Source organism: Dicentrarchus labrax, unplaced genomic scaffold, assembly GCF_905237075.1.
Source record: "Dicentrarchus labrax unplaced genomic scaffold, dlabrax2021, whole genome shotgun sequence".
Taxonomy (NCBI): domain Eukaryota; kingdom Metazoa; phylum Chordata; class Actinopteri; family Moronidae; genus Dicentrarchus; species Dicentrarchus labrax.
Genome location: NW_026136841.1, coordinates 21,175 through 33,926, shown reverse-complemented (window position 1 = coordinate 33,926; position 12,752 = coordinate 21,175). Strand labels below are relative to the sequence as shown.

The following is a 12,752-nucleotide window of genomic DNA, read 5'->3' as shown; positions in this document are numbered from 1 at the left end:
TTTTTGCCTTCTTTTTGAAACCCCTCTTGGGGGAGACACACCTACCAGTCCGGTCCTCTCTCAGTCCGGTCAAACCCCAAGTTCTCGCAGGAGGTAAGAGCCCCCCTGTTGTTTTAATCAGGAAGCCAGGAGGTGAGAAGTGAAGGCCCCTCGGCACCCCCTGTTGTTTTACAATGTCCACTTGTAAAAGGCCAATTCTCACCTAGTCTCTAAGTAAGCCTTTGAACCTGACCTGGTTTGACCCCTTGACCCTAGTTTTAAGTGAGGAGAGGGAATGATGTATTGTGACTGTAACTTGTGGGGATTTACTGCTATCAGGCACCTATTCTAGATACCTAGTCTTCCCTATATTTATTTAATTTCTTAAAGGCAGAAAGAAGCAGGAGAAAGCATTGGTTTCAAAAAGAAAAGTTTATTTAAACTAAAACAATTAAGACAACTATATACAACTATATAGATATTGGAATTTGCCCATTGTGGGACAAATAAAGGTATAACTTATATATGACAACTATATACATAATATTAATTTAACAAACACAACTGACTTACTAAATACATACACACATATACACAATATTTACAAATCCCTCCCTCCCAAACACACACACACACACACACACTCACACACACACACACACTCACACACACTCTCACACACACTCACACACACTCACACACACTCACACTGCCACTTCAGATCAGATGTGAGAGAAAGGATCAGGTCTTACCATTGCGTCAGGGTCCGCTGATTGACCTCATACAGCTGGATGCGGGTGCTCGTCATGAGGGCTGCACAACTATAAACATTCTCTCGAATTGTTTGATAGTCCCTCATGACGGCACTCCAGCGATGAAGGCGGACCCCGGCAATCGTCCTCTCCTCGCCGCAGTGGAGGATGCTGAGGTCCAGCAGGACAGCCTCCACAAGCCTTGACACATCGGGAGACTGCGCCGCTCCCGCCCCCCTTGCCCAGGACCGCACTACATTGACACACACAGAGAGAGAGAGAGAGAGAGAGAGTGAGTTAGTTTGTGACTGACAGCACAGAACAAGAACTAAACAAAGCTTGGAAATTTATTGTGACTGCTTACCGCTTCACACTAGCCACCCCTGGCGTGTGAGCGTGCCGCTGGCTGGTCCTGAATCGGCCCTGGACGAGCCGGTCCTGGTGACGGGGGGGGAATTTGACCGCCGCCTTGTCCCAGTCACTCAACTTCAGCCAGAGAGCGGTGACCTCTCTGGCTTGCCTGGGAGTGACGTAGCGGTGGTGGCGCAGTTCCACCTGTGTACTCCCTGGGCATGGTGTACATGTCGACCAGTGTGCGCCCAAGAAGCTCTTGGGTCAGCTGGTCGAAGCTGTGCTGCAGCTGGGCACTGTAGCAACGCAGCGCCGACCTCTGTCCTCCCTCGACTGCCGCCCTGCCTCGATTCTCGTTCCACCGCACCAGGCCCTCCAGCAGGTACACCTGGAAGTGTACATCACTTGCAGATTGGCCTAAGCAGAAACAAAGCAACACAGTTAGTGTGAGGACAAATAAACACACAAATACATAATTGAGTCTGTGTTGTAAACCACACATGTACTTACCTGGGATGAAGCGGCACAGGTGCAGGTGGAACGATTCCAGGGAAGTGGAGCCTCGGCCGCACCGGGTAGACGGGGAGCCTCACCCCGCCTTTGGTGAGCTCTCCCGTCTTGGTGTAGAGGTCCACTCCCGCAGGGTCCTGAATGCAGTCGAGGTGTCGGCGCTGCGTGCTCCAGATCTCCTCCATTCGGGCGCGGTCGATCAAAGGGACGCCCATGCTGTCCGTCACGTGCCAGAAGGTGTCCAGCACCTCTTGGACCAGCCGCTCCGTCTCCACTGCACCCCTGGTGCGGCGCCGGCAGTGACGGGCTAGCTCCTTGGCGGACAGCTTGACCTCCTGGGCGTCCCTCCCCTCCTCGGACTGCTTGGCTCCTCTCAGGCGGGACACGTCTTCGGCGTCCCACTCAAAAATGGCGAAGGAGAGCCTCGCCATGAAGAGGCCGTAGAGCTGGTGGCTGTCAGTGGTCACCCCTCTGGCGAAACGCCGCATGAGGTGCCACACGTCGAGCCTGACGACCAGCTCGTGCCACTCGTGGAACAGCTTGGACGTTTGACACTGTCCCACGGTGGCACAGCAGTCCCGGTCCACGTACAGGACCCTTGGAGGGGCCTTCCTGGCTTCGCGGTACCGCCGCATCAGTCCGGCCGCCATGTCGACAAGTCCGCCCCCCTCAGCTGCGGTGAGGACAGACATGAGCACCTGCCCGTACTCATTGCCGACGTTGGTGACCCAGGCGGCCGTCCCGGCAGCACCGCCCGCAAGCTTTTTGGTGATCTGTGTGACACAGCAACACAACAACATTCAGACACATGACAAAACAAACATTACACTGGGTACACGGCACGCTGTGGTGGATAACAAAACCTACCTTCTTGGTGGAGTCCATCTTCAAAAGATCACCAAAGATGGAAGTGACTCTGGCTCTCGTCTCGTCGAGCCTCGTCAAGGCGTCCCTGACGTAGACGTTGATGAGCCAGAGCACTGTGGGCACCCAAAGACCTCTTAAGATGTCTGATATGATACATCAGGTCACGCACGGATGTGTTGAAAACAGCTACAGATCTGCCAAAACTAGATGCCAGCCCAGATGCATCACGAGTCCCAGAATCAACTACCACAAAGTACTTATTGTGATGAATAATTGCACTGACTGAACCTTGGAGGTTCAACAAACACATTCCATCACTCAGCAAAGTTTCCTGTAGCTGTTCATACATCACACTGTTGTCATCCAAAAACCCAAAATCTCCGTACACTGGCGAGGCAACGTCTACCTTCCACTTCCTGCCAAACAAACTACCCTGTTCAATCAATTTACACAGTTTAATCTCAACACTGTCCTGGCTTCCTTCAGCAACTAAACTGGCCAACTTGCTGCCTTCTGCACAGATATCATCAATATCTTTCCCTCGCCATGTACAAACCGGAGCAATTGCATGTTTTATCGCAGCTACAACACTACCCGCTATTGATACATTTACATCCTGAGTTAATGGTGCTGCTCTGAGTTTACCGGAAACTACTGGTGCTATTGGCTCGTTTTCTAAACACCTGCAAGAAATTGGGTTAGCATCATACTCATCTTTGACAGATCTTGGTGTGCTGACTTCCTCCTCGTCAGCTGTGGCAGGTGATGGGTCTGGGAAGGCATCCACCACGCCTGGTGTCACCGGGGCCTAAAGAAAAACAAAAAGAAAAAAAACATGTATTTGTTACTTACATGTTACTTTCAACATACACTTGTGAACCTTAAAGTTGTTTTGTATTTAACTTTAATATATACTGTATCAACAAGAAAACAGCTTTGCATGCACCATTTAAAACACATTTGTGAAATGTGTGATATAACATGCACCAACCTCCTCCTCCTGCGCAGCAGCAACCACTTCCACAGCCGTGGCAGGTGAAGGCTCTGGGGATGTGTCCACCACGCATGGTGTCACCTGAGCCTAAAATAATCAAACAAAAATTAAATATTGTGTATTAACAAAATACAACTTTTTTTTTTTTAATTACACACACACACACACACACACACACACACACACACACTAAAACTCAAATGAGGTCTTGTCATTTCAACATGTTCAACTTTGTCAACTTGGTGCATACTGAAATATCTTTGCATTCTCCATTTAAAACACATGTGTAAATGTATGGTGTAGCATGCACCAACCTCTGCAGCAGCAACCACTTTCACAGGACTGGCAGGTGTGGGACGGGGACACACCTCCACAACACTGGGTGTTGCCTCAACCTGAAAACAACCAACACAAAATGTAACTACAAAAATGAAATATAAAGTTGCCATGTATTTTCTAATGATCTAAATAACAGACGAAATACATCAAACACAAAGAAATATTAAATTATTGCTGCCTGTCTGTCAAACTGTACAAACCAGTAAAATATTTAATATAATAAAAACAAACCTGGCGCTTTGCAGGTCTCCTCTTGCAGGCAACAGCTTTCCGCCTACGTTCCACGACAGGTTTCTAATGTAAAGAAGGAAACCAAATAACCTTTAAAACTATATTTGGGGAAAAGCTCCTTTTGGGCTTAAGCAATTTTTAAAGGGTGTTAATTTCAGGAAGAAGCAGAAACCAACACATACAATCTGAATGCAAATTACCGTTTTGTCATGTGGAACAGCGGTGCACTCAGGGGTAGGAAGATGGGAAGGGACAACAGCATCCATGACAGCCAACATGGAAATGCTGAACCTCACGGGGTTCAGCGGGATGAAGCACTCCTTCAATGCGACAGGAGTGGCAACAAACTAACAAATAAAAATAAAAAACACATAATAAAACAGTATTAGACAATTTCTCTCATCTATAATCAATGGACAAATAACCAATTAACCTATCATAACTATTTATGTAAAAGCATAACAAACCTGCTGTTGAACCTTTATCTTTTCGGTGCACCAGAGGACTGTGCAGGTTCCTCAGGTACCGGTACATTCCTCTGTAATGAAAAACAGCAGATATGTTAAAAAGAAGTACCCACTCACCATAACAGAAATAAACTGCTGGGAGAAAATCAGTCTCAACACCTAAATTACAGTGTGCAAATATTACCTTCCTGCCCCTCTCCACAGACGTCCACTCGTAAGGGTAAGAGGGGCGAGGCACGATGACCTCTCCCCTCACAACGACCCTTGGAGTGACGTGACGAACAGGCAATGATGTCCTGGGAGCGGCCTGCGGTTTTGGTACAGGCACCTCCAGTGACGCGTAAGCTGCAGCCCACAGCAAACGAGTGAGGACCACCATGCCTTCGCCATCACTCAAGTGAACCTGACCAAAAGTTAGAGTAATACATTTAGTGATCATAAAATGTACTCTCAATTTGCATCTGCTATGAACTGAACTACTGCAATGTGTACATCAAACTTTTCCATTTCCTCACAATATACTCTACTTACACCATCTGGGCTCCACAGGTCCAAGTTGTTCAAAGGGAAGTGGCCAGAAGACGAGAAGTACTTGATACCTTAAATAACAACAAGAAGCTGATTAATTATTTACATACTTAAATACATTATCTTCTTTTTAAATTACAAAATAATGACTATTATGGACAAAATAATAATAATTCAAACATTTTTTCAAAATATATTTTGAAACGTACCCATTCTTGCTGCCACTCGATGGAACACTTGACGCATGAACTCTTGTAGCTGAGGATCAACAGTCAGACGTGGCACAAAGTCCAAGACAAAGACCTGCACAGAACAATTGTTCACTATTAAAGTACTTCTCCTCAAAATATCATAACCTTTAAAATAAATGTACATTATACTGTAATAGCTCATGGAACCAAATTAATCCTAGTACGAAAAGGTGTAATAGTAAATACAATATAATCAATAACCTACATTGGGCCAATGACTGCGGGCACTGTACAGGAGCTTCTGGAAGTCAGCTCCTGCCTCAAGGGGGTCCGGCTGGCTGTCAGGTTGTTGCTGGGGGCCATGATGCAGACTGCGTCCGGGGGTCCGAGGTACGTCAGCGTTGAGTAACTCGGTCCTCAGGTCGGACGCACCGGCCCCCGGTGTGGACATGACACCAAAGGAAAGCATTCCCTCTGGCATCGGCACGATCCCGTCTGCAATGGAGCGCAGATGGGACGCTCCTACAATAAGAACAAACTGGGGAGGGGGCACAGAAGGAATATCATTAGAATGAAAATCACTAATCAATCATCAGAGCAGATATTTTGTTTATAAATTGCGAAATGCATTACCTTCTTATCAGGAGACTCAGCAGGGATGACCAGCTTGTGTTGGCGGGCCGTGACTGAAACTGGCCATTTCCTCACACGATGGCGTGTACCGGTGCCACGGCCTATTATAAAACACAGAAACAAACACCAAAATAAAACTTAATTAACCACTGCAAAATTAGTTATGACACATGCACACCTTACACATATAGGCAGAATAGTTGAATAAATGAAACGTGTACTTACGAGGAACAAAGTCACGACTGGGCCACTTACGGTAACCTTCTCGCGCTCTGCCTCCCTCCTCCCAGCAGCCTCAGAGCGACGAAAGGACTTGCCACGTGGCATCTAAAAGGATGCAAGAATAAATTATAATGACATTTAATCACACTCACAAGACACTTTAAGGCAGGGGTGTCAAACTCATTTTGGTTCAGGGGCCACATACAACCCAATTTGACCTTAAGTGAGCTGGACCAGTAAAAGGCATAGTTAATAATAACGCAGGTCTGCAATGGTGAATGAAATGATCCGGATGTAGTAAAACGCACAGACTCAGAGCTTCAGAGGGTTTTAAACCGTTTCAATGTCCTACACAAATATATAAATGTTTAAACTTCAGTCAATATGTACATAATGCACATCATTAGATCATTAGTTATAGAGTCTCCACAATTCAATCGCTCACTTCATTTTACGGAAACTATAAACACCAAAGTAACGTTATAACGTTGATTCATTCGGACTTAACACGGTAAACAACAGAGACGGTAAACAACTCTAAAGCGGGAATAAAGTCTGTACGGTCTGTGTCCGTTCCTCCATTAAGAGTCCATGTATCACTACAAAAGGTTTCATTACATTAATATCATCATGTATAGTCCGTCACTCACGGTCTGTTTACTGTCTGTACGCCGGCCGGATGACGTAAATATGCAGCTGACGTAAAGCGGCGTTCACGTTCACTGTCATGGCTGCGGCGCATATAAACCAGCAGTAGAGCTAAAATGTACCGTAAGTTACAATTACCATACGAAACTGAAGAGAAACAGTACAGTTAGAGAATATTTCCATATGTGCTGAGCAACAGTTTGTGCTAAAGGAAATAAACGCAGGTCCCCAATTCAGTGTTTTAAGCAAATACACGCCGGACAATTATTATAAGTTTTACGGTATTTTATTTACTGTTAGTGCTTTGTTCAGCAATGCATCATATTCATTAACATAATCATACATTATTATCAATAATACAGATTGTAATTGTTAAAATTAAACTCACCGTAGAAGGCAAATCCTCTGCTTCCAAAGTGAATGAATGTGTGTGTATGTATAGATGTGTATGTGTATGTCTCCAACTCTCTCTCAATAGCTCTCCAACTCTCTCTCAATAGCTCTCAGGGTTTGCGTACACAAAAACAGCTCCGTATCTCTCTCTCTGTTGTTGTGCTAGCTAGGCTACTGGCGACATTCGAAAAATTTGGTTCAACCAATCAGAGCGCGGTACAGGAAGGTAGGGTGGATCATTACGATGAACCGTGTTGTACAATAATGTGAAACTGGACATTAATTATCTGATAAAATTGTTTAGTACTATTACAATGTTTTATAATTTTCAGAAATAAATATATATGTGTCTGTTAATTTATTTTAGCTAAAATAAAAGATATAGCCTAAACCCTCAACCCAGCATGAAATGGTTCAGTCCTACCAATGTGCAAACCGTAATTTCTTATAAAAAAAAAAAAAAAACAACCGGAAATAGAATGTCAAAATAAATGTCGTATTGAATGCTTTCATTATAAATTATGTAATGGATTTTTAAGTAATTTCGTACCATAAACACAAAAGCACTAAACAGTAATATGGTTTAAGTACATTAAATATCATTATTGATAAAATTGCAACCTCCCCATTCACTTACTGATTTGTTTACATTAAATAAACTATCAAATTAATGACGGCTACAGACACTAATAAATTAAATAATTTTAGCATATTCATATACATTTTCCACTACAAAGTTATATGTGTTGTCAACAACACAAGATTGTATGAAAAACTCTAAATTTTCGTGTGGTAACCTATCAACACATGGCTAATTTTAATATTCAAATGAGCCATGTGTTCACAACAGGTCTCTCACAGTTGCTAGGTTACCACCAGGCTGTCAATCAAGCTCTCAGCTACAGAGAACTTAACCTTACCCTTTATCTATCCAGATAAAAACATTAAGAACAGTTTCTGTATGATGTTTATTAGACCTATGTCATCTGAATTGGAAGGGCACGTTGTCATGAGCTGTATCTTGTATATTTATTATTAGCTATGTGGTATGTGTATGCACCTTTATGTAATCTGGTGGAAAAACATTAAAATATAAAACCGGATACCAAAAAAATATCTGCTTGCGTGTACCTGTGTATGCAAAGTGTCCTCCTTTTTGATGTGGAGGAAATGGCCACCCTAATCTGGAGTTGTAACAAAAGTAATTATTTGTTTGTAAGTATTTATGATTCTGAAATTGATGACTTAAATATAGATGTTCATTTATACTTCTTCATCCATTCAAACACAGAAATACAGTATTACTGTCCAGCTGTATCTTTACTGCCAACTAAAGCTTGTTTACTAATACTTCAACATATCAGGACATAGGATGTGTTTTCTGTGGTACAACATTTCTGGAAATATGAGGCGACATTAGACATTAATCTCCTATTTTATAAAAGTGTTAAATGCTTAATAACCACAGAAACTATTTCAATTTTTTAAATAAATGTATTTATTATTTTTGTTTAATTTGTTGGAGTTTCCTCCTGCTCCTCCCTCCTCCTCCTCCTGCTGGCCTGGCTCACCACTGGCCTGCTGCTCCTGCTCCTGCTGGCCTGGCTCACCACTGGCCTGCTGCTCCTGCTCCTGCTGGCCTGGCTCACCACTGGCCTGCTGCTCTGCGACTGCACACATGGACGCAGATAAAAATAAATCTTAATTTTATCAGTCTTGCATCCAATCAATAAAAAACACAAATATATTAATTCACTCAAAAAGCAGAGGGTTAGGGTTAGGGTTAGGGTTAGGTTAAAGGAGTTAGTCCTGTAATAGGACTGGGACCTCACCCTCGCTGGACGAGGATGAGGCGGTGCGCGGTCCATCCTCCAGTCAGCTCTCGCTCCCTCGTGTACATCATATTGTGGTTGATAAGTTCGCTCTCGGGCGCGTCCCTGTCGTTTTCCCCTTCTCACTGTCTGCCATTCTCCTTCATTCTGATACTCCATGTTGAACAAGTAAGATTTTTTTAATATAATTAATGAACTGATTAATGATACAATGTAATAAGATAATGAACTGATTGATGCTATTTACACTATTTATAATACACCCCTCTATATTTTAATCTAATTAGCGGTGTATTTTTTTAATCAGTGGAGCCTTTGTTATCTAGTAATAAACTAAAAACCTAAATCTAATAATGTAAAAGAAAAGAAATTTTAAAGTAAACAAAAAGATCTAATTTAAATTTTATTTTTGAAAGATTGATCCAATTATGTGTGTCTACATGCGCGACGTTTCGACCTTGTGTAGGTCTTCCTCAGGCGTAGACACACTGAGTTGAATGGTTAGGTTTGGGTTGGGGTGGGGGTCTCCACCTAAGTGGAGGCCCCCAAAGTGCACTCTCCACCCTGTGGATGGCCAGCTCTCCGTCCCCATCTTCTCTAAAGAGGTTTTATAAGCTCATTATTTGAGTTATGTTAGACCGGTTCGCCTTTGTTATATGAAGTATAAGTTATATTGTATGTAGGTCCTCAGTTTGTCAATTTTTTTGCACTTTTGTTTTTTGTTGTGTGGCTCCTTTAATTTCCCTCATGTTATGTTCTCTTTCTCTTGTATGTCAGGTGACGCTCGCGACGTTTCGTCCTCTTCTTGGGACTTCTTCAGGCTGTCATGACATACAGGTATTTTTCCTTTTAGGTGGAGGTAAGTATTCCCTTTGGTTGAGGTAAGTATTCCCTTTAGTTGAGGTAAGTATTCCCTTTAGTTGAGGTAAGTATTCCCTTTAGTTGAGGTAAGTATTCCCTTTAGTTGAGGTAAGTATTCCCTTTAATTGAGGTAAGTATCCCCTATGAATGAGCCCCTCTGGGGAGAAATGGCTCCCTCAGAGGTCCGTGCCAAACTGAGTTCCAAAATGTCTGCCGCTCCCTTTTATACTCTGAGCCCCTCCCTTTCTGAAAATTCGTGTCCTCCCTCCTGTCATTGCAGTGATTTCTTGTAACCGTTGTTTCCCATGTCTTTTTTCCAATTAAAATCTTTATTCCCTGGCTCCAATTCTTTCCCTTAGATTTATTAAGTGTTCATAACTATGATTACACTTCTTCCGTTGGGTATGTGTGCCTCCCTTTAATGGCTACACGTCATCCATTGTATTAAATTGCCTACTTTAGTCAGTGGCTTCAAACATTATATGGGCTTAAGATGTCCTTCACTGAGGTTTAAATAAATCAAGGCCAGGATTTTGGGGTCAGGGTTAGAGATTCCAATTAAATCAGGACTGGGGTTTGGGGTTAAGGCCACAAAAGGGGCTTAGTTTAGGTCAAATTGGTTAGGGTTAGGACAGAAATAGATATGGGCTGGGGTTAGGTGGGATAGAGTATGGGATTTAGACTGGGTTAGCTTATTATAGCTTAGCATGGGTAGGAGCACTGACCATTGACCCACAGGAGGCCCTGGCTGGTTAGGTTTGGGTTGGGGTGGGGGTCTCCACCTAAGTGGAGGCCCCCAAAGTGCACTCTCCACCCTGTGGATGGCCAGCTCTCCGTCCCCATCTTCTCTAAAGAGGTTTTATAAGCTCATTATTTGAGTTATGTTAGACCGGTTCGCCTTTGTTATATGAAGTATAAGTTATATTGTATGTAGGTCCTCAGTTTGTCAATTTTTTTGCACTTTTGTTTTTTGTTGTGTGGCTCCTTTAATTTCCCTCATGTTATGTTCTCTTTCTCTTGTATGTCAGGTGACGCTCGCGACGTTTCGTCCTCTTCTTGGGACTTCTTCAGGCTGTCATGACATACAGGTATTTTTCCTTTTAGGTGGAGGTAAGTATTCCCTTTGGTTGAGGTAAGTATTCCCTTTAGTTGAGGTAAGTATTCCCTTTAGTTGAGGTAAGTATTCCCTTTAGTTGAGGTAAGTATTCCCTTTAGTTGAGGTAAGTATTCCCTTTAATTGAGGTAAGTATCCCCTATGAATGAGCCCCTCTGGGGAGAAATGGCTCCCTCAGAGGTCCGTGCCAAACTGAGTTCCAAAATGTCTGCCGCTCCCTTTTATACTCTGAGCCCCTCCCTTTCTGAAAATTCGTGTCCTCCCTCCTGTCATTGCAGTGATTTCTTGTAACCGTTGTTTCCCATGTCTTTTTTCCAATTAAAATCTTTATTCCCTGGCTCCAATTCTTTCCCTTAAATTTATTAAGTGTTCATAACTATGATTACACTTCTTCCGTTGGGTATGTGTGCCTCCCTTTAATGGCTACACGTCATCCATTGTATTAAATTGCCTACTTTAGTCAGTGGCTTCAAACATTATATGGGCTTAAGATGTCCTTCACTGAGGTTTAAATAAATCAAGGCCAGGATTTTGGGGTCAGGGTTGGAGATTCCAATTAAATCAGGACTGGGGTTTGGGGTTAAGGCCACAAAAGGGGCTTAGTTTAGGTCAAATTGGTTAGGGTTAGGACAGAAATAGATATGGGCTGGGGTTAGGTGGGATAGAGTATGGGATTTAGACTGGGTTAGCTTATTATAGCTTAGCATGGGTAGGAGCACTGACCATTGATCCACAGGAGGCCCTGGCTGGTTAGGTTTGGGTTGGGGTGGGGGTCTCCACCTAAGTGGAGGCCCCCAAAGTGCACTCTCCACCCTGTGGATGGCCAGCTCTCCGTCCCCATCTTCTCTAAAGAGGTTTTATAAGCTCATTATTTGAGTTATGTTAGACCGGTTCGCCTTTGTTATATGAAGTATAAGTTATATTGTATGTAGGTCCTCAGTTTGTCAATTTTTTTGCACTTTTGTTTTTTGTTGTGTGGCTCCTTTAATTTCCCTCATGTTATGTTCTCTTTCTCTTGTATGTCAGGTGACGCTCGCGACGTTTCGTCCTCTTCTTGGGACTTCTTCAGGCTGTCATGACATACAGGTATTTTTCCTTTTAGGTGGAGGTAAGTATTCCCTTTGGTTGAGGTAAGTATTCCCTTTAGTTGAGGTAAGTATTCCCTTTAGTTGAGGTAAGTATTCCCTTTAGTTGAGGTAAGTATTCCCTTTAGTTGAGGTAAGTATTCCCTTTAATTGAGGTAAGTATCCCCTATGAATGAGCCCCTCTGGGGAGAAATGGCTCCCTCAGAGGTCCGTGCCAAACTGAGTTCCAAAATGTCTGCCGCTCCCTTTTATACTCTGAGCCCCTCCCTTTCTGAAAATTCGTGTCCTCCCTCCTGTCATTGCAGTGATTTCTTGTAACCGTTGTTTCCCATGTCTTTTTCCAATTAAAATCTTTATTCCCTGGCTCCAATTCTTTCCCTTAGATTTATTAAGTGTTCATAACTATGATTACACTTCTTCCGTTGGGTATGTGTGCCTCCCTTTAATGGCTACACGTCATCCATTGTATTAAATTGCCTACTTTAGTCAGTGGCTTCAAACATTATATGGGCTTAGGGGGGGGGGGGTGGGGGTGGGGGGGGGGTGGTTTGGGTTTGGGTTAGGGTTTGTGTTATGATTGTGAGAAGGAGTATTTAAGATTTTTATTTTGTTTTTTTTTTTTTCTTTTTGTGTTTTTTGAGAGGTAGTTTGGAGGGATTTTATTTTTTTTTTTTTTTTTCTTTCTTTTTTGGTTGGTTTTTTTTTTTCTTGGTTTAAAAGGGAGGGGGGGGATTTATTTGAAAAAGGGGAAAAAA

At 43.2% G+C, this 12,752-nt stretch overlaps 1 protein-coding gene and 1 long non-coding RNA gene across 2 annotated transcripts; both read right to left on the bottom strand.

The window, feature by feature from the left end:
* Positions 1 to 2,181: 2,181 nt before the first annotated feature.
* On the bottom strand, positions 2,182 to 4,362 carry LOC127360054 (uncharacterized). Its single transcript, XM_051394310.1, has 6 exons — positions 4,224 to 4,362; positions 4,024 to 4,086; positions 3,768 to 3,848; positions 3,451 to 3,540; positions 2,460 to 3,267; positions 2,182 to 2,365 (listed from the first exon to the last, which is right to left on the bottom strand). Exons 1-5 carry the CDS (start codon positions 4,299 to 4,301, stop codon positions 2,488 to 2,490), a joined length of 1,092 nt encoding a protein of 363 aa, XP_051250270.1. The 5' UTR covers positions 4,302 to 4,362; the 3' UTR covers positions 2,182 to 2,365; positions 2,460 to 2,487.
* Positions 4,363 to 4,829: 467 nt separating this feature from the next.
* LOC127360055 (uncharacterized) lies at positions 4,830 to 5,534 on the bottom strand. Its single transcript, XR_007883148.1, has 4 exons — positions 5,475 to 5,534; positions 5,228 to 5,321; positions 5,022 to 5,089; positions 4,830 to 4,893 (listed from the first exon to the last, which is right to left on the bottom strand). It is a non-coding gene; the product is annotated as an uncharacterized LOC127360055 (long non-coding RNA).
* Positions 5,535 to 12,752: the final 7,218 nt, after the last annotated feature.

Excerpts from the sequence above, each read along its gene's own strand:
- LOC127360054 (XM_051394310.1), bottom strand. The coding sequence starts at position 4,301 with ATGTTGGCTGTCATGGATGCTGTTGTCCCTTCCCATCTTCCTACCCCT. Across the intron at positions 4,087-4,223 it reads CTGTTCCACATGACAAAACG|AAACCTGTCGTGGAACGTAG; the intron begins GTAATTTGCATT and ends TCTTTACATTAG. Across the intron at positions 3,541-3,767 it reads AAGTGGTTGCTGCTGCAGAG|GCTCAGGTGACACCATGCGT; the intron begins GTTGGTGCATGC and ends TGATTATTTTAG.